The 26,024-nt window shown below is 44.3% G+C and overlaps 1 protein-coding gene across 8 annotated transcripts in view; it reads left to right on the top strand.

The window, feature by feature from the left end:
* The window catches only part of ADAMTSL3 (ADAMTS like 3), a 380,959-nt gene that overhangs the window by 310,474 nt on the left and 44,461 nt on the right, over window positions 1–26,024 (top strand). For 6 of the 8 annotated variants that reach the window (XR_011562580.1, XM_070775206.1, XM_070775210.1 and 3 more), the window contains 3 exons: window positions 2,447–2,574; window positions 5,083–5,211; window positions 22,942–23,124. Coding sequence is in view for 6 of the 8 variants with exons in the window: in XM_070775206.1 (XP_070631307.1) it covers window positions 2,447–2,574; window positions 5,083–5,211; window positions 22,942–23,124 (440 nt within the window). In the remaining 2 variants the exon portion in view is untranslated. Of the gene's footprint in view, window positions 1–2,446; window positions 2,575–5,082; window positions 5,212–22,941; window positions 23,125–25,548; window positions 25,648–26,024 lie in introns of all 8 variants that reach the window. The other 2 variants (XR_011562581.1, XM_070775209.1) reach the window with 2 other exon arrangements.

Below are 26,024 nucleotides of genomic sequence, written 5' to 3'. Positions count from 1 at the left end.
AAGGAGCCCAGAGGGAGAAGAAGATAACTCTAGGAGTATTGGGGAAAGCTTTACAAGGGAAATTACATTTGCTCCAGGACTCAGTGGGTAAGTCAGAGTTGCCAGAAGTGGGGAAGGGCATTCCAAATAGAGTGAACAACATATGCAAAAGCTCAGGGTGATGAAAGACCATGGAATGTTCTGGAAACTGTTAGAGGTTCTTTATGGCTACAGCAGAGGGTAAGCAAGCAATGTAAAGTGACAGGAAATGAAGTGGCCCAGTTCAGTTCATGAAGAAACATAGAGTATTTAGCAGTTGATCAAAACAGTCAGTCATGCTTAAAATCTTGCATGTTAGACTTCAGCATTAGGCAAACCAAGAACTTCCAGATGTCCAAGCTGGGTTTAGAAAAGGAAGAGGAACTAGAGATAAAAATTTCCAAGATTTGCTGGATTATAGAGAAAACAAGGGAATTTCAGAAAAACATCTATCTCTGTATCATTGACTACGATAAAGCCTTTGACTGTATAGATCATGACAAACTGTGGAAAACAGAATACCAGACCATCTTCCCTGTCTCCTGAGAAACCTGTATGAGGATCAAGAAGCAACAGTTAAAACCCTGTGTGGAACTGATTGGTTCAAGATCAAGAAAGGAGTACGAAAGCGCTGTCTGCTGTCACCCTGTTGGTTTAACCTATACACCGATCACATCATGAGAAATGCTGGGCTGGATGAGTTACAAGCTGGAAGGTGGGAGAAACATCAACAATCCCAGATATGAGGATGATACCACTCTAATGGCAGAAAGTGAAGAGGAACTAGAGAGCCTCTTGATGAGGGTGAAGGAGCAGAATGAAAGAGCCGGCTTTACACTAGATAGTAAAAAATCTAAGATCATGGCTTCTGGCCCCATTACTGCATGGCAAATAGAAAGGAAAAGGTGGAAGTAGTGACAGATTTCCTCTTCTCGGGCTCCAAAATCACTGCAGACGGTGACTGCAGCCATGAAATCAGAAGACGATTGCTTTTTGGCAGGAAAGTGATGACAAAACTAGACAGTGTTTTGAAAAGCAGAGGCATTATTACTCTGCTGACAAAGGTCTGTATAGTCAAGGCTTTGGTCTTCCCTGTGGTCACATACGGTTGTGAAAGCTGGACTGTAAAGAAGGCAGAAGTAAAGAAGGCAGAACACCAAAGAATTGATGCCTTTGAACTGTGGTGCTGGAGAAGACTTCTGAAAGTCCCTTGAATAGCAAAGAGATCAATCAGTCAATCTTAAGGGATAACAACCTGAATATTCACTGGAAAGACTGATGCTGGAAAAGATGGAGGGCAGAAAGAGAAGAGGGCATTAGAGGATGAGATGGCTGGATGGGATCACCAATGCAATGAACATGAACTTGGGCAATCTCTGGGAGATGGTGAGGGACAGGGAGGCCTGGCGTGCTGTAGTCCGTGGGGTCACAAAGAGTTGGACACGACTGGGCACTGAACAGTAACAACAACAGAACAGTCCATAGTGCTAAGATCTGTAAAGTGGGAAGAAGGCAGGTAAAAAAAATAGTATATGGACTGCTGATCCAGATAATCTATTAGCAACTTCAAATCAATAAGAAAAAATTAAAATTAAAGGGAAACAAGTATTCTTTCCCATCCCCTCAATCAGTATCTCACCTGTGAGGATACTCTTGACCAGCTCTGATTTTCTAGATGGTATTTACATGCAGGTGTTTGTGAATATCAATAATTGGGAAACCATAAAGGGTTCACACAGTATAGCCCTGATTCTTAACAGCATGCTCAAAACCCAATATAATGCAGCAGTAGCTTTGTTACTTCCACTGAACTTTTCCTACCATGAGAAAATAACCATTGCCAGGGAGCAGTAACTAAAGGTCCACTCACTTCCAGCGTGAAAATCTGAACTGAAAAAATCACATCTGTAGTCTGTTAGAAAGGCTCAGGGCAGAAAATGAGGGCTTAACCTCCAGCAAACTAACACTTACTAGTTTGTCTTTTTTTAAACGTGGTAAATTAAGCATTGAGTCCATCCAGAAGAGTCTGTTCTCATGCAGAGTGAGATAGAAGTCTGGATCTCTGAGCATAGTCCAGCTCTACCATCTCAGTGAGTTTCAACCAAGAAGAGTGACTTTTCCACACTCCAGTCTATATGTTGCTGTTTAGTTGCTAAGTTGTATCTGACTCTTTGCAACCCCACAGACTGTAGCCTGCCACATTCCTCTGTCTATAGGGTTTCCCAGGCAAGAATACTGGAGTGGGTTGCCATTCCCTCCTCCAGCTCCAGTCTACATAGTGGTCTGCTTATAGGCAGGAAGCTCAACAAGATTATCTTCTGGATCCTTGCCAGCCTAAAGTCAATGTCTTCATTCTCTGTGGGTCGCTGTGATTCTCAAGTAGTTCAGTGTGTCACATGAACACATCCTCTTTCTAACTGTTCTACAGAGTCATTTTGGATGGAATGGGGAAAATGCAGATACGGAAACCTACAAAGAAAGACCAAGGAATATATGGATGTGCTGTAGCTAATCATCTCGGTTCAGATGTGGAAAGTTCTTCTGTGCTGTATGCAGGTAATGCCCGTTATGCAGCCTGGAGTGCCTGGGTGTGGTTTGGTTTTTTAACATTAAACTCTGGAGCAGCAGTTTCCATGCTTCGCACAGCAGAATCACCAGGGAAGGGGATGTTAAAACAGAGATCTCCAGACCCCATTCCCAGGGGTTCTGACACAGCAGGCTTAGAGTGGAGTCTGAGTATGTGCACTTTTTTTGGCCTTGAGGCAAGTGGAATCTTAGTTCCCCAGCCTAGGATCAAACCCATGACCCCTGCACTGGAAGCGAGGCGTCTTAACCACTGGAACACCAGGGAAGTCCCAGAATGTGCCTTTTTAACATGTTCCCAGGTTATGCCAACACTGCTGGCCTAAGGACCACGCTTTGAAAACAGCTGCTCTAGAGTTCACTTTCTAAGAATTGGAAATTAACAAGATGGAGTTTAATTGGTGGTGTTAATAGTGCTGACTTTTTGTTTTTAAAATGCCACCATCCAACAAAAGAGATAATTATCCTTTAAAGGTTGACGTATACCTCCCAATGGCACTCCTCTGCTCAATCCTTAAAAACACTTTCAGGAAATTGTCATTGTAAATTAGTGTAAATTGTCCCAGGAGGTAGACAAACTCATTTTAATATTAAAGTGTGCTTTTTGATGAAGGAACATTTTTAGCTGGCAAAGTTGTAAGCAATGCTTCCTTGTGGCAGGCTCATGTTCTGGGATCAAAAATCAAATAAGAAAGTTACCCTCCAACTCTCTGCTCTGTGGTTTCTGGTATCTATGGCTCAAATAATTAAGATAAGATGAGGAGAAAGACAATTATCTGGGATTGGAACCCAGCATTTAGACAGCCAAGCATTGATGTAGGCAGTCCATCACATCTATAATCTGAGGAGGTGGGACCAATTGATTTTCAAAGCTCCTTGAATCTGCATGGCTTGGTGCCCCATCCCTCTCCTGGCTGCATTCCCATGGTAGGGCCTTCACACCTGGATTTCCTGCGCCTTGATCCTCCTGGATGATTCTCCTCTGCGAGCATCTGCTCCTTTCCAGAAAACCTCAGTTTTGAGGTTCTGGATTGTTGGGAGGAACAGAAGGCTCTCTTGCAGCTCGCAAGTTTCCTCGTAAGTCCATCCCAGGATAGCCCAGATTCATGGGAGAGCTGGTGCAAGGCCATAAGGGCCAGAGGACACAAGACAACGACAGTCCTTTCTCAGCCCAAGAGCCCCTGTATTTTTAACTCTGAGCATACCGTTTCAGTGCCCCAGGCGCTCCAGGAACAAATGGAACATTTGGTCACCTGAACATGATCATTCCCAAATTCTCTTCTGCAGAAGACATGGTTACCAAACAGCTAAATGTTGTTACTCTTTCACTTGCTATGCATTAGTGATAAAAAAAAAAAAAGTAAAGAAATATGTGAGAACTTCCCTGGTGGCCCATTGGTTAAGAATCTGCCTTCCAATGCAGGGGATGTGGGTTGAATCCCTGGTTGGGGAACCAAGATCTCACATGCTTCTGGGAAACTAAGCCCACGCACTGCAACCACTGAGCCTGTGTGCCACAATCAGAGAAGCCTGTGTGCTGCAGTGCAGACCCAGCACAGCCCCCTCAACCAAAAGACATATGACATGGCCTCTCCCTCCAAGCACTTACATGCTAAGGTGGAGGAGGGAAACCAGCCATGGCAGTAGCTCTATGGTAGAGGACTGTGGACTTCCCTGACCCCCACATGCTCCTGAGAGGCCCCTGGGTAACCAGCGCGTTTCTGTACCTCATCACCCATTACCCTGTAATGGTAGTGGTGTCTCCCACCAGTCTCTGAATTGATTGAGGACAGGAATGTTTGTGTTCCAACTTGGTATTTCCATTGTCCAGCCCAGGCACAGAGTATATTTCCTGAATGACTTCATAAATGAATCTGGTAAAAGTACATGGTTCTTAAAATCCAGGAAAGTAAAAGTCTGTGAATGAGTTCCTGATTCTTTATGACCTTGTTTTTATTATTTTTTTTCCATGCAAGTTTGGTTCCTTCCAGAAAGAGAGTCAGATGGTCCCAGGACCTGGTGTGTTTTGGTCCTGCCTTTACTCATCCAAGGATGCATCATAGAGATGTCACTCCTGCCCTGCCATGCCTTTCTCCAAATGAATTTCTGACTTCCTTCTTTTTCAAATAATCAAAGAGGATTTAATCCTCTAATTTATCACCTAATTTTATCCTTTAATTTATCCCCAGTTTTGGTTATAAAGCCAAAATATCCTCACAGTCTGTACATGGTGGTTGCAATGCCTCTTTGTAGATATCTCTTTGTAGATATCTCTTTGTAGATATCTCAGCTGTGCGTCTGTCCATTGAGCACCTCCAGCCTGTGAGTGTGCAAGTCCCCGTGGGGCACCACGGGGGATGCGGACCGAGCCAGGAGTCTGCACCTGCTCTCCAGGAGCTTGGCAGAGCTTACCAAATGCAGTGCGGTCACTCAGAGCAAAAGCCTGAACCTAACAGAGTTTCCTGCTCCCTTTGAATTAAGAGGCCCCTGTCATCTTGTCTGTTGGAAGAAACATCACCAGACCAGAGCGTGGCCATCTCTCCATTGTGATTGGCGGCTTTGTGGAGGCACCCCTGCAAGCAAATGTGACCATACAGTGTCCTGTAAAAGGTGAGTGTGGCCATTTATAGTGCAAGGGCACAGGCCAGCCCAGGGTGGCCAGGAGGCGCCAGCTAGCATTTTGGTAGCTCAGACAGTCCTGTGGGCTTAAAAATCTGATTTTTCAGTACCCTGACAGAAGATCTGTCTCACAAGAGCGAGCATACACCAGGTCATAAGGCTCGTATGTAAGATAGAGTACAGTTTACTCATTCTCAGTGAGGGCTAGGAGGATGTGAACACAACTTCCCTGTAGCCGGCATGTTCATACTGGCCAGACCACAGCTCTCCGTCCCTGTGGCACGTCTGCACAAAAGGCCAACTTCTAGCAGGTAATTGCCTAGAGAGTACAGAGTCAGAGCGAGGAGCTGTGTGGGAAATCATTAGCTGTGTCCTCCAGCTTGACCAAGGCTGTGCTGGAGAAGGCCAAGTCAGCAAGGGGGACTGTCAGGGTCCTCTGGCCTAGTCTGTCTGTCCTGGACTGTCCTTGGCTGAGCGTCACCATTCTATTCCTCGGTGGCTCTTTCTGCTCTGTTTGCAACAGCCGATAAACCTTTGTTCTAACTGATTCATCTTTTCTTTAAGAGAAACTACATTTTCATCCGATCTCATCTTAATCTAGGGCCATTCTATCTCTTTAAACCACTGATTCTTAAGACTTAAACTGAGCCTGTGCATCCCCAAACTGAGATCAATATCATAAACTCCTCAAAATGAAGATCTACTGTTTTAAGGTGACCTTGCATATGCCTATTTTCGACTGTGCATTGATTAAATTCTTTGTGCTAAGTTGCTTCAGTCGTGTCCAACTCTGTGCGACCCCATAGACGGCAGCCCACCAGGCTCCCCTGTCCCTGGGATTCCCCAGGCAAGAACCCTGGAGTGGGTTGCCATCTCCTTCTCCGAAATTCTCTGTAGAGAACTGTATTTGCCTGGTTTCCACATTCTTTTGGGATACCTGTAGTTGCAGCCACTTAAGATGAGTCTCGCCAAGGCCAGAGAGCCCAGGGTAACCTGAGGAGCCCTTACTGCTGGTCCGGGTACCACAGAAAAGGTACATGTGATGGCAGGATTCTAGAGCACAGCCTTGCAGCTCTGAGGCTCTGCCTCCCTGTGATGGTCACTTAACTGTCATGTTTCTGGAACTGCACCTCTGGCTTCACCAACAGTGGAAATTTGCTCACCCCCGAGGTATTATTTTTCACCCTTTGTAAGTCCCTGCAGTGTTTGAAGTCCCTACCCGGACTTTTGAAAAATCCCTCCAGCCTCCAAACTGACTCCACCCGCAAATATGTGAGTTTTCTGGCGAAACACACCCACCATTATAGAAGGGCCAGCATTCTCTGGCCGCAGGAAGGAGAAAAGCAGAATGGAACTGTGCAGTTTGCCAAGCCACAAATGTCTAGAATTTCTATGGCCCTACACCTGCAGAGGATTCTGCAAAATAGATCTGACTTCTATTAAGAGAAACCTCAACTTTTAACATTATTTCTAAACTTTTTATTTCCCCATAATAGTTCACAATTAGGCTTGGAGGTGGGGAGGGGGCGGGGGTTGGTGGGGGATGAACCTTTGGAAGGAGTGGGATGTGTTATTTGCAGTCATAGGTCAGGGACTGGATTCAGCGGAAACTCTTCAGGAGGGAAGCCTGCAGCTAACACCATTAAACTTGTCGCGGTTTACTCTCCAGCCAGGCCCCAACAGTGTGTGGGCCGACTCTGACCACTCCAGACTCCTGCAGCCTCTTGGACCCTGTACAGTTCACACTCCCTCGGGCCTCTTCTGCCTCCTCCCTCCCACCTCCCCCGCCCCTGCCCCACTTTCAGCTCTTCCTAGGAATGGGCCCATTTGGTCTCTCTTTACCTGGCAGCCACCCCTACAGACCAGACCCCAGGAACTCATCAGGAGTCCTTTCCTTTTCAAAATAAACACCTCATTGTGAGTTGTGTGCCATTTTAAATAAGCCTGAAGTGAACTTACTGTGTTTTCTTATGGACAGAAGCCATAACTAACGTAGCTGTTCATGGAGACTCATATTTTTAGATATAGATGGTGACCCTAGTGTATGACGACAGGTGAGTCATGTGTCTGTCCTACTTGCCTCTCTAAAATGGGAAATAGACTGTATTGGTGGAAGAAGGGACCTTGGCTATTATCTAATTCAGTCTCTGATTTGATAGATGAGGGCATCATAACATTGACAAACTTGAATACTGCTTTCTGAAACTACATTTTCTTTCATGTTGCAAATTGTAATTATTCCTGTCAATTTGTGGTACGTATACATTTTTATTTTTCAGTTGCCCTTAAAATGCTTATACTAATTAGAGTGGGTTTATCTATTCATAAGGAGAAGGCAATGGCACCCCACTCCAGTACTCTTGCCTGGAGAATCCCATGGGTGGAGGAGCCTGGAAGGCTGAAGTCCATGGGGTCACTGAGGGTCAGACACGACTGAGCGACTTCACTTTCACTTTTCACTTTCATGCATTGGAGAAGGAAATGGCAACCCACTCCAGTGTTCTTGCCTGGAGAATCCCAGGGACAGGGCAGCCTGGTGGGCTGCCGTCTATGGGGTCGCACAGAGTCGGACACGACTGAAGTGACTTAGCAGTAGCAGCATCTATTCATAACTTTTAGACAGACTTATTGGTTCTTTCTTATAGCTTATGTTTTATTTAACCCATGTGGTATAGATATCAATAGTGATTCTCCCTAGTCACACTTGCATGATTTTCTAATAAATGATAGTAAATAACAGGACCTGAGAATCTGTATTTCTAAGGTTAAAAGCTGTAAGTTGCAAGTGTTATTTGTCTTATTTTTATTTTTTAAATTGATTTTTTATTGGGGGTAGTTGCTTTACAATGTTATGTTAGTTTCTACTGACAGCAAAGTGAATCAGTATACATATGTATATTTTCCCCTCTTTTTTTGAATTTCCTTCCCATTTAGGTCACCACAGAGCACTGAATGGGGTTCCCTGAGCTATAGTAGGTTTTCATTAGTTAGCTATGTCATATAGAGTGAAATAAGTCAGAAAGAGAAAAACAAGTGTTATATATTATTGCATATAAGTGGAATCTAGAAAAATGGTATCGAATATCTTATTTGCAAAACAGAAATAGAGGCACAGACATAGAGAACAAATGTATGGACACCAAGTGGGGAAGGGGAGGTGGAATGAATTGGGAGATTGTGATTGTTTTACTCTTTTAAAAAAGAAAAAGAAAGTTTCCTGTAAAAATGAGGGAAGTGGGAGTTTAAACTGCACCCTCTCTGCCACCTTCTGGTAAGAAAGGGAAGCTCATCTGAGGACAATGCCCAGTAAATATCAATAGCTACATATTTTTTCATCTGTTAATGCTTAGTAAGAACATCATTTATCCTATAATTTTCTGTGATGTCTGTGTTGGGTTGCTTGTTATTCTTATCCCTTAAACTCATTAGCAGTGCGGCTGATCTGAGCCTCTGCTCTAAACTATTCTTGTGTGTTGGGCTCCTCTTCAGTCTCTAAGAAACTCTATTGGTCCACAGATTTGGAATGGGGTTAAGCTAGGAAGACGCTTTGGAAAACAGTTTTGCAGTTTCCAGAAAAGTTAAGCATATGACCTAACACTTCCACTCCTAAGTATCTACCCAAGACAAATGAAAACACATGTTCACACAAAAACTCATACCCAAATGCTCATAGCAACTTTCTTTTTAATAGTCAAATAGTCAAAGAAACTTAAGTATCCATCAACTAATGAATAGGTAGACAAAATGTAGTATATCCATACAATGAGATTTTATTTGGTCATAAAAAGGAATGAAATATTGACATGTGGTAAGACATGGATGAATCTTTAAAAATCAGGGTTAAGTGAAAGAAGCCAGACATGAAAGATCACGTATTATATGATTACATTTCCATGAAACGTCTAGAGTGGGCAAGTCCATAGAGACAGATTGGAGGCTGCCAGTGGCCAAAAGGAGAGGAAAATGCAGGAGAGTGGAGAGCAATGACTAATAGGCATGGGTGTCTCTTTGGGGGTGGTGAAAATGTTCTGAAATGATGTAGGACTGGTGGTTTCACAACTTTATGAGTATACTAAGAAAACACTGAATTGTAGACTTTGAGAGGGTGAATTTTATAGTATTTCAATTATATATTATTAAAATCATAATCATAATACTCACAATATAATAGCATGTTAAGTTTTAAAACCCATGGCACAATCATATATTTTATTTGTGAGCATATGAGAATATGGCAAAAATATACAAACTTTCATGGAAAGGACATGTATGTACCAATGTCAGGATTGTTGGTACTGCTAGAAGAGAAAAGAAGGAAAAAAGTTTGGGAACAGAACTTTAGCTGTAATGCTTTGTTGTTTAAAGAAAAACTAACAAAATATGGCAAACTGCCTTCTAAAAAATATAAGCTTTAGCGTGGTATAGATTTAAGCCCTACATCCCTGTCGTTTTTCAGCTCCCTACTGATAGGAGGGGTTGTGGGAGATAAGTGGGTTCAGTTCAGTTCAGCCGCTCAGTTGTGTCCAACCCTTTGTGACCCCATGAACCGCAGCCCGCCAGGCCTCCCTGTCCATCACCAACTCCTGGAGTCCACCCAGACCCATGTCCATTGAGTTGATGATGCCATCCAACCATCTCATCCTCTGTCTTCCCCTTCTCCTCCTTCCCTCAACCTTTCCCAGCATCAGGATCTTTTCAAATGATAAGTGGGTAGAAGGTACAAAATTGAGTGCACACAGCATGTGTACAGCAGATGGTAGACGCAGCGTTCTAACCAGGAACATCGGGGCGGGGTACTCCATGAGTTGAGCAGAGAGAAGGAAAGCCTTTCATATATAAGAGATGGAAATCCGTTTCAGAAGAAATATAGTTTTAAAGGTACTCTCTTAATTGGGGGTTTTTTTAGAGTTAGAATGCTGTGAAATATACCTAGAGTTTTGTTGATGTGTAACTGAATTATTAGCTTTTCTTTACTGGCTTTAATAATGCCAGGGGAGGATTTTGAGAACAGTTTTTGCTGTGCAGCAAGATGATATGCTTGAATTCCTGAGCACAGCCTCATCTCTCTGACAGTTATTTTCCCCCATCAAGTGTTGGTTTATACTGTATGGTGTGGAACCCAATGGCGGTGATTTAACATCTTTAGGTCACAAATCCCTTTGGCTGCCCCCCTGCTCCCCACCCCCCAACAAACACACAAAAGACTCTCTTTCCAGAAAAATACACTTACCCACAACATTTTGCATATAACTTTCAGAATACGTAGCCCTTAACCTAACCCTAACTTGAGTTCCTAACATGTGTCAGCTTGAACAGGCTGTGAGATGAATATCATGGCTATCTTTGTATCGCTAATGAGTAAACATGCTCAAATGCGTGAGCTGAGATTTAGTCCCAAGTCTGTGTGACTCTTGAGGAACTGGAGGGAGGACGAGGCTCTGGACTTGAGGCAGCAAAATGGAGATCCAGGTGATCTAACCAGAGAGGAGAGTGTCAAGGCTGAGGTCTGAGGCAGGCCTGAGGAGGTGCCGCAGCTTGGGGACAAGGTGTCAGGGCCTCAGGCATGAGCAAAACCAGGGCCCAACCTCACTGGAGGACCGTCTGGTGTGGGAGGGCTAGGTTCCAGGCAGAGTCCACCAAGAGGCTGGCCTGCAGGGTGCCAGCCAGCACCAGGCCAGAGGTCTGACCAGGTCTGCCCCACCCCATCCCCAGGAGGATGGAGGTTCCCACTTGTCTGCAGTAGGAGGAAAGGAACATGGCAAGCCGGTCTGGTAATGACTCTCCACGGCCTCACCTAAGGCTGATACACTTGGGTTATTGGTCTATTGGATGAAAAAGCTCACTTTAAACCAATTATCTATTCTTTGAGGATCTGCTAAAGCTCTATCCTGAATGCTCCTTGAAACATGATTTTCTTCTCATCTTTGATCTATCTCAGTTCCCCATTTGGAGGAAACAGGAGTCTCTATACGATCAAGAAGTAGAAAGAAATGCTGGAGGACTGCTTGGTGGTCCAGTGGCTAAGACCCTGTGCTCCCAATGCAGGGAGGCCAGGTTCAAGCGCTGTTCAGGGAACCAGATCTCACAGGCCACAACTAAGAGTTCCCATGTGACTAAAGACCGGTGTGCTGCAACAGAGACCCAGTGCAGCCAAATAAATTTAAAAAAAGAAATGCTGGAATACGGTATTAAGAGCTAGATGTGCAGAATGAAAAACAGAAAGGGCTGTTCAAGCACCTGGCAAATTTCATTCTTACTGCAAAAGAGCCGTGTGCTTGGGCTTCCGTATCTGCAGAGTCCTGCCATCTCTTAAAATCCCAGGGACGGAGGAGCCTGGTGGGCTGCCGTCTATGGGGTCGCACAGAGTCGGACACGACTGAAGCGACTTAGCAGCGGCAGCAGCAGCCGTCTCTTAAAGCATTCAGACTGCAGCTCTTGTGGGCCAGTCCTGTCATCAGGAACACTGCTTTCATCCCCAGATATCTGCACCTGCTCTTGTCTTCGGTCCCACCAATATGTGTCTGTCCTGAAAACTTCAGACATCCAGCCCCATGGTAACCTTTAGCCCTTTACATGGTGAAAACAGCTGACCCACAGGCCTTTGAGCTTGTCAGTTCACATTGTACCTGTTTATTCTCTTCCCTGCAAATAACTACCTACCTCTCTTCTATGTACCATCAGCAGACCAGTGGATAAACCAACTTTCTCCCCCAACATAACAGTCTAACTAAAAGACTGCCACATTTTTTCAGTTTTGTGAATTGGACTTCCTTCAGTTCAGTTCAGTCACTCAGTCGTGTCCGACTCTTTGCGACCCCATGAATCGCAGCATGCCAGGCCTCCCTGTCCATCACCAACTCCCAGAGTTCACTAAGACTCACGTCCATCGAGTCAGTGATGCCATCCAGCCATCTCATCCTCTGTCGTCCCCTTCTCCTCCTGCCCCCAATCCCTCCCAGCATCAGAGTCTTTTCCAATGAGTCAACTCTTCGCATGAGGTGGCCAAAGTACTGGAGTTTCAGCTTTAGCATCATTCCTTCCAAAGAAATCCTAGGGCTGATCTCCTTCAGAATGGACTGGTTGGATCTCAATTTAGGAGCCCCTTTAATTTTTCTTATTTTTCATTCATTTATTTCCCCTAGTTCTGTATTTGATAATTCAACACCCATGTGCTTATTTTGATGACTGGCAAGTAATATACAAAAGTCATTTTATTATCATGAATAATGTCAGTTTGAGGCTTCCCTGATGGTTCAGACAATAAAAAATCTTCGTGCAATGCAGGGGACCTGGGTTTTATCCCTGGGTCTGGAACGATCCCCTGGAGGAGGCAATGGCTACCCACTCCAGTATTCTTTCCTGGAGAATCCCATGGACAGAGGAGCCTGATGGGCTACAGTCCATGGGGTCACAAAAAAGTCAGATGTGACTGAGTAACTGACACATACAGTGTCAGTTCAGGCCTGGACGTCACCTCCCACCCCATCCCCCTCTGCCCTGAGAGAGTTTGATTTAATTTCTCTGCCATATGGCCTGAGAATGGGGTTTTTTAAGGCTCCCAAGACGATTCTGATATGCAGCCAAGGTTAAGAACCAGTGCTTTAGCCAGTAAATGGGGCCAAAAAGTCTTCTGGAACTTACCTCAAATGTTCTCAAAATGAGAGCCTCTCCCCCAGGGAACAGTGGGGAACAAGGAGTGAACCGGAGGCTGGGGTTAAAGGGCAGGGCGGGATCCATGCTCTGGGCTTGTTCTGGAGGTGGAATCAGGCATGTCAACACGTTCACAGTTCCGCAAAGGAGAACTCAGCTTCAGGGCCAGAGAGGGTCATGAAGAGCAGCCTTAAGAGAGAGCTTTAAGAATTAGTAGAAATTTTCCAAGTGATAAGAGGGGAGGAAGACACACAGAAAATCTTAGCATTACACACAGTTACATGAAAACAGTGAGGTTCTCCGGGCTGGAGAAGGAGTTGCTGTGAGCAGCAGTACCTGCACGTTGAAGGGCTTTTGTCTTTTCTCCTCCAAGAAGAGTCAAAGCTACGGAGCTGGGGAAACTGAATCTTACTCCCCATCATTCCTAAGGAGAAGAGAACCACTTCACAGAGGAAGTGGAGCAGCTCAGAGACACAAGAGAAGAGTCAATGCCTTGAGGGAGGAGGAAAGGGAACCTTGGGGAGTCAACCGAGCCTTGAGGTTTCACCCCGGGAGCTCCATTGACACCACCCACATGAGGTTCTGTGGGATTTGGTGGGGGCAGGAGGAAGATCAACTTGTAGGTCATGGTACATGACTGCCAAACAAGCCGTACAATTAATGTAGGGACATAATCAAAGCTTTTTGTTTATGTCCCTCTTAAGGGACATATCAAAGCTACTTGTTCATTTACATCCCAGTGTTATACTGATGGATTACAAGAATTGGAGTATACCAGGAAGGACCTCCAGTGTCCCAAGATTGTCCCCGTTTGAGCTGTTGAGGGATTCCCTGTGTCAGGGTCAGTGGTTTTCACCACTGGTTAACTCCAGTGTGTTATCACTATGCTTGATTTGCACCAGCTTTGACTTTGACTCTTATTCTTCAGGGAACACTGGAGGGGTTTTGGTTTTGAGATAATAGTATGACTCTCACAGGCCCTTTCCAGACTATAAATGGGACCCTGGCAGACACTGTCCAGCAGTGAACTGAGATATGTCTGTCATGAACTATGAGATACAACGTAGTACTCACAAGATGTGACTGTCGGAACTAAAGAGAACTGCTTGGTCCCATGCAGAGTGGGCGTTCAGGGCTGTTGAGAGGTCAAGGATGAGCACACTAGGAAGAGGACTTGCTGGCACCCTTCCTCTGTGGCAGAAAAAGCTCATTTGTAGTACTTACTTATTTGGCTGCATTGGCTTTCAGTTGCAGCACCCAGGATCTTTCCTTGTGGCGCCTGGATTGTCTGGTTGTGGCACCCGGGCTTCAGAGCAAGTGGGCTCAGTAGTTGTGGTGCTCAGACTTGTTGCCTTGAGGCTCGTGGGATCTTAGTTCTCCACCCACGGACCAAACCCAAGTCCCTTGCACTGCAAGGTGGATTCTTGACCGCTGGACCCCCAGGGAAGTCCCAAGAATCTCCTTTTCAAAACCTTTGAGGATATGACAGAAAGCAGCACAATGTTGTAAAGCAATTATCTTCCAAAAAAATTTTTTAAAGAAAAAAAAACATCAAGCTGGGGTGAAAAAATAAACACAATTTAAAAAAGAAACCTTTGAGGAAGGACTCTTGATGATGAAACTGGGGGTTGATCTGATGACCCAGGTTGTCTCTAAGGTCCTCAGATCAAATTACTTGGGAACCTGATTATACCAGTCTGTTGACATCATTTTACTAGAAAAGAGGAAGTACTTCCTCTATTTGAAAGAATTCTTTGAATAGTAAAAGCCATAGCCTTGTATGTGGAGGAAGTTCTGGATATGGCTTCCCAGGTGGCTCAGTGGTAAAGAATCCACCTGCCAATGCAGGAGACACAGGAGATGCAAGTTCGATCCCTGGGTCAGAAAGATCCTCTGGAGGAGGGTGTGGCAACCCACTCCAGTATTCCTGCCTGGAGAATCCCATGGACAGAGGAGCCTGGTGGGCTGCAGCCGATGGGGTCACAAAGAGTCAGACACGACTGAGTGCACACACACACTCTGGATATGGCGTCATCGATGGATGGTCCTTTAGAACCAAAACCCATAGTTTTACTGTATTTACTGCCAAAAGAACAAAAGGGTCTACAACTAACTCAGAAGAAGAAAATGCTTTGCAGAATGTCCTACACTGTGGAGGCCCCACAGTGGAGAAGGGTGTCTACCCTTTGTGCTAGTAGCTTTGAGATATTCTCTTTGACAGTGAAACTGTGGACTCTTGTTTATTTGTCTTCTTTATTAGTAATGACTCCCTTTGTGCCTTGCCTACACTGTATTCGATTCACCTCTAATCTTATAAACCAGCACCATCATTTCTTCACATCCCCTGGAGGAGAGTAATGGTAGCCTAAACTTTCAATTTGCATATGTGGGGAAAAAATACAGAATATTTTCTGAGTGTTGAGTAGCTGGAGGAAACAAACCAATGAACAAAACATACAAGTATAATGTATGTGATCCATTGACAGAAAAATCTAGCATTTTAGAGCAGTCTGAAGAGGCCAAAGGATTTTATAGTGTAGAATATTTCAAGGCCTTTCAAGGATGAAGGAAATGTGTTTTTAAACAGTGACTATTTTAAAGGCACCCCAGAGGTGCAGACGTTTTACAACACGTGTTTCATAGCCCCTCCAGATCTGAACTTTTTTCCCCCATAACATTTGCCTTCCAAAAATGATTTCAGCATTGTGGAAAGAGAACATTGAATATTTCAGAGCTGTAAGTCTTGAGGGAAATAGCCTGTCTTTGAGGTTAGATAAATAAGTTTAAACTATTTCTGATATTTTATAGCTTTTTCAACAGAGCAAACATTTGTAGGTTTGAAAAGCCATAAAGAATTCTGCCCGAGTTTCTCCCAGCCTCTGCAGTTCCTGGAAAACATCCCCATGTGTGGTGGTGATGCTCTAGGTATTGAGATGCTCCTTCCCTCAGTGCTAGAGACCTTTGTCTCCCCTTTGACATCTACAAACTTGCCAACTCTGGCTTTATTTTCTGAAATCCCTTATCTGTGTAGAACATCACAATCTGTGTAAACTCAGTGTCCTATATACCCCTTGCCATGCTGAGTTTTAGGTTTAAAGTGGAATTATCTCTACGTGTGGACACGGGGGGAGAGGAAGGAGAGAGTTAATGGAGAGAGTAGCATGGAAACATATACAGTACCATATGTAAAACAGATAGCCAGTGGGAATTTGCCATGTGACTCAGGGAACTCAAACCAGGGCTCTGTGACAACCTAGAGGGGCGGGATGCAGGTTCAAGAGGGAGGAGACACAGACCTGTGGCTGATCCGTGTTGATGTATGGCGGAAACCAAGACACTGTTGTAAAGCAATTATCCTTCAGTGAACAACAAATGAAGTGGAATGATCTATGATCCCTCTAGTTTGCAGGGTTTGGAGATTCCAAAGCCTTCTGGAACTGACTTCCGATCATTCTTGGGGAGCTTGCACTGCCCTGAACCCTCTGCTTCTCATTCACTCTGACACAGACCTGTTGTGGTCTCTCTTTTGCCCTCCATCAGCCAAGAATGCACAACTCACTTCCTTGACAAGTTCCTGTTCATAGTAAGACATCCATGAATACCAAGCATTTGGCAAATATTTCAAGAAAAGCCAAAGATTCAGGGGTCATGACAAAGGCATGTTACCTCTCAGCCCTACTCCTCCCTTTTCTTGCTCACCCACAGCCTTCCTGCCCTCACCCCTAACCTCCTGGGATTGCCGTGGGAACTTGAAGTTCTCTCCGTCTTATACAGCCCCTGCCTACACACGCATGCAGCTAAACCTTCCAAGGTGTTCTAAAGGAAAAGCATCACCCTCTTTAGAAGACAGCCAGAGTTATATACTCAGAGAAGAACAATTTCTTTTTTTTTTTTCTTAGAGTGTAGTTGCTTTACAATGTTGTGTTAGTTTCTGCTGTAGACCAAAATGAATCAGCCGTATATGCACATATATCCCCTCCCTCTTGGACTGCCCTTCTTACATCTAAAGGGAGTCTCTTGTAGACAGCATGTGGATGGCTCTTCATTTTTCATCCATTCAACCGCTCTGTGTCTCTGTGTTGGCTTCTGTACAGTAGCTGAAGCAACCACATGTCCCAGTTTTGAAGGAGCAGCCTCATGCAGATGAATTTGTCATTCAGCTCAGCTCCCGATTGTCTCTCTAACATTTGTGCTTGTCAAAGCAGCCTACAGTATTAAAAAAAAAAAAAAAACTTTTAATTTTGTATTGGAGTATAGCCAATTAACAATGTTGTGATAGTTTGGGGTTAACAGTGAAGGGACTTAGCCGTGCATATATGTGTGTCTTTTCTCCCCCAAACTCCCCTCCCCTCCTCAGCCTGCTGTATTTTTAACACCTTTTCATAACTAAGGACGTGCCAAGGCCTGTCTGTGTCCCACAGGGAGACTCTCATCACCTAGATTCAGGCGAGCTGGAAGCGAGACCCTCAGGATCAGGTTTTTGCTACATACCCAGACATACACAGTCCTGTGGGACTGGAAATGTGGACTCTGATGGCCACCAGGATCAGAAAATTTGGAGGTGTCCCGTGAGTGGCAGTTGCAGAAATTAGGGCTCCAAATGAGCATGTCAGCTGCTTTTCTGGGTGATGCTGGTGAGATGGAGTGAGGCGGAGGGCAAGTACCAAGAGGCCACTACAGCTGACAGCCTACCTTCCCTAAAAGCAGCTACACAGGCCACTAAATGTGAGCCAGGCCTGAAGCCAGCCCTCGGACCAAAGCTCCAGGACAAGCAAAGAGACCTCCTCCTTAGAAAGGCTGGGGGTGTGTTTCAGTGCACTGCCTGGGCAGTGCTCAGGAGGTGGTAGCCTGCCAAGAACCATCTCTCTGATGGGCACAGTCCCATGGGACCTAGGAATGCAATCCCCCCACCCCCTACACCTCCCTATCCTCCCACTGCTTCATCCCAGCCCTGTTCCTGCTCCCCCCCATCCCTGGCCACCAGAGCCACCAGATCAAGGTGCATCCCCTGGGTGGTAGCTACAAAAACTATGGTACAAGATACAGATGAAGACAAAAATAGACTCATGGACTAAGAGAACATTTGGTTACCAAAAGGGTATGGTGGAGGGGGATAGACTGGGAGTTGGGGATCAACATATATACAGTGCTATGTTTAAGACAGATAACCAACAAGGACCTCCTGTACAGCACAGGGAACTCTGCTCAGTATTCTGTAACAACCTAAATGGGAAAAGAATTTGAAAAAGAATAGATACATGTACATGTATAACTGAATCACTTTGCTGTACACCTGAAACTAACACAACATTGTTAATCAACTGTACTCCAGTATAATATATATATATATATATGTATATATATACACCAGGGTACCAACAGTAACGTCTTCCCTGGTGGCTCAGTTGGTAAAGAGTCTGCCTGCAATACGGGAGACCCAGGTTCAATCCCTGGGTCAGGAAGATCCCCTGGAGAAGAAAATGGCAACCCACTCCAGTATTCTTGCCTGGAGAATTCCGTGGACAGAGAGCCTGGTGAGCTACAGTCCATGGGGTCACAAAGAGTCGGACACGACTGAGTAACAAACACTTTCACTTCCACCCACAGTAAAGCTTGCTTCCAGGGAGCACCGGCACCACAGAGCATGGCAGAGGGTGAGCTTGAAGACAGCTCCCAGCCTTAGTAGTCTTTGGAAGGGATTTTTTGTCAGAAACCTGTTCCATAGACATAGTCAGGATGCTTAGCTAATAGGCTGCCTTCAAGGAAAAAGGAGCACCTGGGTCTCTGGCCTCTCGCTGTGCCCTGGGGGAGTTTAAGAACTGTTTCTCCACTCTTCAGAATCCTCTGGGACCCACAAATATAAGCCCCATTAGCCACCAGAGCCACGTGATGTGGAGGTGTCCCCTGACCACAGTCACAGAAATCAGGGTGCCAGATACGAGTATAAGCTCTCTTCCAGGTGACTCCATTTATTACAGGTTCCCCTGTCCTCCAGAGTCAGGTGATCCAGAGGTGTCCTCTAGATGACACCCGCAAAGTCAGGGCCAACTTGACTATAAGCTTTCTCCTGGGAGATTCTGGACCTCCGGAGCACGGCAAAGGGAGAGTATGACGGTGTCACCCGCCGGGCCTTGTCCCTGGAGTGTTCCAGCAGGCTCCTACAAGTGTGTCTTAAATTAGATGCCTGCCCCTCAGGCCTCAAAATGTTTACAGCAACTTATCATATTATCTATTCCTGCCTTCAAAATAGATTCATCTGTACCATTTTCCTAGATTCCACATATATATGTTAATATATGATATTTGATATTTATTTTTCTTTTTCTGACTTACTTTACTCTGTATGACAGACTCTAGATTCATCCACTACAAATGACCCAATTTCATTCCTTTTTATGACTGACATATAAACATGGGGTAGGGAGAATGGAAAAGTGGGATAAACTGGGAGATTAGGATTGACATACATACACTACCATGCGTAAAATAGACAGCTAGTGGGAAATTGCTATATAACACAGGGAGCTCAGCTCAGTGCTCCATGATGACCTAGAGGAATGGGATGAGGGGTGGGATGGGGGCGCGGGTTGGGAGGGAGGGGATGTATGTATACATGAAGCTGATTCACTTTGCTATACAGCAGAAACTAACACAACATTGTAAAGCAGTGTACCCCAATTAAAAAATAATAATAAAATGCAGTTATTTTAAAAGAAAACGTTTATTGAATTCTCTATGCAGGTCTGCTCTTCCTCTTATTTTCCCTGTTTCAGTTATCTGCATGTCCTCCTTAAATCCTTTTTCTCCTTCACTCCCCTGTATCAAATCAGTCACCAAGTCCTATTGGTTTTTCTTCTTCTTCTTCTTTTTTTTTTTTATGGTTTTTCTTCTTGAGCATTTACCAAGTTGATCTATTCTCTCTAGTCCCCCTACTCCCACCCTTTTGTGTCTCACCTCAGTTGGTTCAGTGACCACCTAACTGGTCCTGCTGACCCTTGCCTGACTCTTCCCCATTTGCATCACATCCAGGGCAATGTTTCTAAAGCACCAATCTGATATTTTACCACTGCTTCAAATAAAATGGCTTAATTATTTGAAGCCATTTTAATTATTAAGCCATTTTCTATTTCCTTCAGGATAAATTCCACCAAACTCCTTACTATGGATAATAATAAATTTTCATTTTATGGGCACCTGCTTACCTATTTAGTCATCTCTCCTTACTCCCACTCCATGTACTTTAAACTTCAGTCATAAAAAAACTCAATTTATGATTCTCCCAATGCATTATATTTTCCTTCATGTCTATGCCTTTTTGTACACCATTCCCTCTATGTAAAACAATTTTCCCCCAATTCCCACCCCCTTGTCCTCATGTATTAGCTTAGCTATTCCTGCATGTTAAAATCTTAGCCCTCTCTCCAGTCTGCATTAAATACAGTTTTTATGTGCCAGTGACATCAGTGTTTATCAGAACCCTTATGTCATGTTATTGCAATCACCTGTTCCCCTGCAAAGCCCCCTTCTAAAATTGAGTTTCATGAGGAAACCTAGTGCACATCATATTCTTAGTTCCAGCACAGGGTCTCACACAGAGTAGGATTTTGTAAACATTTTTGAATGAATGAAATAATGGTAATGATTTATTTCATTTCAAAGTATAAGATATATAGTCAAAGCTGTACTCAAAAGAAAATAGGTTTAAATATTTTAAGTTTTTTAAAAGCCAATTCTCTGATGCCTCAGTCAGTAAAGGATCCACCTGCAATGCAGGATACCTGAGTTCCATTCCTGGGTTGGGAAGATCCCCTGGAGAAGGGAATGGCAACCCACTCTAGTATTCTTGCCTGGAGAATTCCATAGACAGAGGAGCCTGGCGGGCTACAGACCATGGGGTCGCAAAGAGTCAGACAGACACAACTTAGTGACTAACACTTTCCCTGTTTCACAAATACTAACTCAAAGTTTTAGAAATTTCCATGTGAGTTAGAGTTACAAGGAAATTTCTTTGATTTGACAACTATCAGAAAACAAAAGCAAACCACCTGCTTAAGGATAAAACAGTAATGTTCCCTTTAGAGTTGGAAGCGAGAGAAATGTGCCTGCTCTAACTTATTATTCAGCATTGTTCTAGAGACTTTAGTTAATACAATGCAATAGTTAATAGAAAAATACATAGGGCTTCCCTGGTGGCTTAGATGGTAAAGAATCTGCCTGCAACGCAGGAGACATGGGTTCGATCCCTGGGTCTAGAAGATCCCCTGGAGAAGGGAATGGCTACCCACTCCAGTATTCTTGCCTAGAGAATTCTGTGGACAGAGGAGCGTGGCAGGCTACAGTCTATGAGGTTGCAAAGAATCAGACATGACTGAGTGAGTAACACTTTCACTTTCATAGATCTAAATATAGGAAAAAATGATAAAATTGTCATTACATAGAGGTGATATGATTGTTTACTATTAAAAATGAAGAAAATTACTTGAAAACTATTCAAAATAATCACTTTAGTAAGATGATTAGATACCAGATAAATATGCCAGTGTTTATTGCTTTCCTAATTGTGAACAATAAACAACTATAAAATATATTTTAAAAGAGCCTGCTTACTATGGAAGTAAAAAACATAAGATGCCTAATAATCTATCAAGAAATACACAGGACCTACCTACACTCTGGTTAAGAAGTAAGTTCTGGAGGAAAGTGCATGGGTGTGAATTTCAGATCCAAGGTGTGCTAGCTGGTGTCCTTAGGGAATTTTAACCTCTCCTTGTGTTTATATTTGAAAAGAAACACCAACAAAAGATAAGTACACCTGTGATTAGCACTTCTCTGGAAATTTAGGTTCTGGGCTGGTTTTGCCTTGACCAGCTTCCTTAGCTGTAAGACAAAGCTAACAATGGCTGCTTCCCCAGAGTTGGAAAAAGACTGTGAGAATCTAAGGGTTCATGAAGCATGTGTTTTGCCTTTTGTGAGATGCATAGCAGATTTCATAATTAGAGCAGTGACATCTCTTTTTTGTCAGAAAGCCTTGCGGTGTCTGCCAGTCTCTCTAGGCAGAGCACTGCAGGAAGATGAGACATCCTCAAAACCAATAACCTTGCTGGATCTCAGACATCATCCAAGGTCACCCAGCTCTTAAGAATCAAATGAGGGACTTCCAAGGTGGTCCAGTGGTTAGGACTCTGTGCTTCCAATGCAGGGGACCGGGGCTCAATCCCTGGTCAGAGAACTAAGATCCCACATGCCACACAGTGCGACCAAAAAATAAATAAATAAATAAATAAAAAGACACCAATTTAGAAAAATGCAAATGGACTTATTTTTTAAAAAAGGAACCTAATGCGATTCCTCTGAGCTTCACACCCCAAAGCCCAGCAAACTGCTGAGACTTCGAGACTTCTCAAGATGTAAGGGAAGAAATTCTTTCAATCCCTCATGTTCCTCTCTGTGTCCCGAGATGTCACGTACAGTCTGTTCACCCCACACTGACCCAAATGTAAAACGCAACCCTTCTTTGTGTTCCCTGATATTATCCTCTTTCACAAAAGTGGGGATGAGCAAAATCTATTTCCTAAAGATTTTGTATTCTTCCTGAAGGAGGAATGTCACATTGCATGTGCATAGTGGGCCACTTAATGATCCATATTTGATATTTTTGTTTCCGAAAACCTTCTTTGCGACAACCCACTGCTAGGAATTTCTGTTTCTCTGCCTCCACATTGATCTGGCTTCATCAGCTCCTCTTTTCCAACCAGTCTTGCATTACCTTTACTCAACTTCAGCCTACTCTCACTTTCCAGTGCAGAGCAAGCCCACCCTCTTTGGCTCCTGCTCTTTGACTCCTAGATGTAAACTACCCCCATCTTCAGCTGACCCAAGCCCTTTGCTTCAGCAGCATCCCTCGCCTGCCATAGAGGAGGGGTAGGAATAGAAAGAGCCGTGTTTCCTATTACGTGCGATGAAACCCATTTGCTGGCTTGTGGCCAGAATGCTAAATGGTATTTGTCATATGATTCTGTGTCTCTGTTCCTAAAGGAATTTGCCTTTGTCATATCTGTTTTTATTCCAAAGGTGTCCCTCAGCCTAATGTAACTTGGTTGAAGAAAGGAGGATCTCTGAGTGACAATATTTCCTTGCTTTTCAATGGATCCCTGTTGTTGCAGAACCTTTCCCTTGAAAATGAAGGAACCTATGTCTGCACAGCCACCAATGCTCTTGGAAAGGCAATGGCAACATCTGTCCTCCACTTGCTGGGTAAGCACCAAGTCCTTGTTTTCAAGTGCTTCCTATAATATGTTCGAAGTAGGACCCGGTTTTGTGGATTCTGAAGTCAAGGAGTAAACAAGTGGACGTTATATGGTTTTAACTATTGCTGTCACGTTATATGGTTTTAACTATTGCTGTCACTGTCTACTTACAAACAGGCGCTAAATCTAATACTTTATCTTACCTGTTCTTCTCTCAGAAGGCTGTGACTGCCTTGCTGCTGCTTCTCTGCCTAAGAACCTACAATGAGATATAAACTTTCTGTCCAGAATCAAGATCCTTCATATGCTGCCTCTATGTGTGTGCTTGTGTGCCAAGTTGCTTCAGTCCTGTCTGACTCTTTGTGACCCCATGGACTGTAGCCCACCAGGCTCCTCTGACTGTAGGATTCTCCAGGCAAGCATACTGAAGTATGTTGTCATGTCCTCCTCCAGGGGGATCTTCCCAACCCAGGGATCAAACCCACATCTCGTTCATCCCCTGCATTGGCCGGCAGGTTCTTTACCGCTAGCACTACCTGGGAAGCCCATTCTGGCTCTGCTGCGTTGCTTTAGTCGTGTTCGACTCTGTGCGACCCCATAGATGGCAGCCCACCAGGCTTCCTGTCCCTGGGATTCTCCAGGCAAGAACACTGGAGTGGGTTGCCATTTCCTTCTCCAAGGCATGAAAGTGAAAAGTGAAAGTGAAGTCGCTCAGTCGTGTCCGACTATAGCAACCCCATGGACTGCAGCCTACCAGGCTCCTCCGTCCATGGGATTTTCTAGGCAAAAGTACTGGAGTGGGGTGCCATTGCCTTCTCTGATTCTGGCTCTACATGTCCTTAATTTATAACCCTGGCCTCTGTTCTAAGCTAGCACTAAACTCTGTTCTAGGCAATGCACTTTCCCGCACTGTGATCCAACACCACACACACACCATGCAGCTTACTCTGGAAATCTGGCTTCCATTCATACTGCTCTCCCAGGAAGAAGTGGCCTAGCTTACGGTGAAGAGTGCCGGATTCATGATCTCCAAAGGAGAGAATTTTGCTTCGGGACCAAAGACACAGTTTCAGTCACTCAGAACTTCATATGGCCAAAGTTTTATTACAGTGAAAAAGGGACAGAGAAAGCTTCTGACATAGACATCAGAAGGGGGCGGAGAGTGCCCCCACTCACCAGTTCAGGTGTAGCTTTATATACTTTTTCAATTGATTACTAGCAATAGATTAAAAGAATCTCTCAAGGTTTTAAAGGTCTTTCTAGACCCACTCCCACAACATACATCTTAAAATAACAGGAATAGTCAGAAGGTTTTTCTTAAGAAGGAGAAACATGTCCTCAAGCAAGATACATTGTTGTTATATAATCATTAGTTCAGTTCAGTCACTCACCGCTCGGACTCTTTGCCACCCCATGAACTGCAGCACGCCAGGCCTCCCTGTCCATCACCAACTCCTGGAGTCCACCCAAACCCATATCCATCGAGTTGATGATGCCATCCAACCATCTCATCCTCTGTCGTCTCCTTCTCCTCCTGCCTTCAATCATTCCCAGCATCAGGGTCTTTTCCAATGAGTCAGCTCTTCACATCAGGTGGCCAGAGTTTCAGCTTCAACATCAGTCCTTCCAATGAACATCCAGAACTGATCTCCTTTAGGATGGACTGGTTGGATCTCCTTGTAGTCCAAGGAACTCTCAAGAGTCTTCTCCAACACCACAGTTCAAAAGCATCAATTCTTTGGTGCTCAGATTTCTTTATAGTCCAACTCTCACATCCATACATGGAAAAACCATAGCCTTGACTAGACGGACCTTTGTTGGCAAAGTAATGTTAGCTCTGGGCTTAAAGAAAGTTAGTCTTAGGGGAAATAGATTGTTGTAGCAACTCAGAGCTTAAGAAAAAATGTCTTAAGTGACTAAGACAAGGAATGTAGAAAAAGTTTGTCCCCTTCTCCTCCTTGAGGGTCCTGGTCTTCTTATTGATGTACCTAAGAATTAGCTCTTTCACCGTCCTTTAAGCCACCTGAATTCTCCTCTCCTATGTGAATCCTTCTCTGATTGTTTTGGACCTCTCCTTTCTCACTGCTTAGTCCCTGACTGAATCCTGACACACATTAGTCTCCAGTTGTTTCCTCCACTAAATTGTGGGTCCCTTCATGCTAGAGACCATGTCTAATGTTTCTTTTGTGCCCTAAGAATATAATATAGTATGAGGCACCCAGCAGGTGCTCAATAATTACTAATCGGTGGAGTCAGTATTATAGTTTGGGAAAGGTCATTGCAGTGAGCCCCTGGCACAGGATGGCATTTGGATGCTTCTGCTGCTGTCTTTAGGGATAATATCTGGAGCTCAGCAAACTCTTGACATCAGAATGAGCTTCAAGTTGCGATGGTTTAAGACTCAATAAATAATGCTCCTCTTTCCCCCCAGAGTTTGGAAGCGATTAAGAGTTAATCACAGAAGTCAGCTAGACCGACATGAGATATCATTCATTACTTCCCATTTGTATCTCCAGCACCTCAGATAGGTGTAAGTATTAAATATGTGTCTCATAAATGGATAATATTGGATCAATGGCAGAACTGGTATGAGATTATAGAACGCACTGCTGAACTAAGGGGATGATGGAAGGAGCTTTCTCCATGGCTTTTCTTGTTGGCAGTTAGAGGAACCCAGAGACATAAATGGGTTTCCCTGATGGTTCAGCAGTAAAAAGTCCACTTGCAATTCAGGAGACCCAGTTTCAATCCGTGGATCAGAAAGATCCCCTGGAGGAGGAAATGGCAACCCGCTCCAGTGTTGTCGCCTGGGAATCCTGTGGACAGAGCAGTCTGGCCGGCTACCATCCATAAGGTTGCAAAGAGTCAGACACAGCTGAGCACACATGCAGGCACAGAGACACAAAT

The sequence above is a fragment of the Bos indicus genome, chromosome 21 (genome assembly GCF_029378745.1).
Source record: "Bos indicus isolate NIAB-ARS_2022 breed Sahiwal x Tharparkar chromosome 21, NIAB-ARS_B.indTharparkar_mat_pri_1.0, whole genome shotgun sequence".
Classification (NCBI taxonomy): domain Eukaryota; kingdom Metazoa; phylum Chordata; class Mammalia; order Artiodactyla; family Bovidae; genus Bos; species Bos indicus.
The sequence above is the reverse complement of the archived record's forward strand: the minus strand, read 5'-3'. Positions and strand labels throughout refer to the sequence as shown.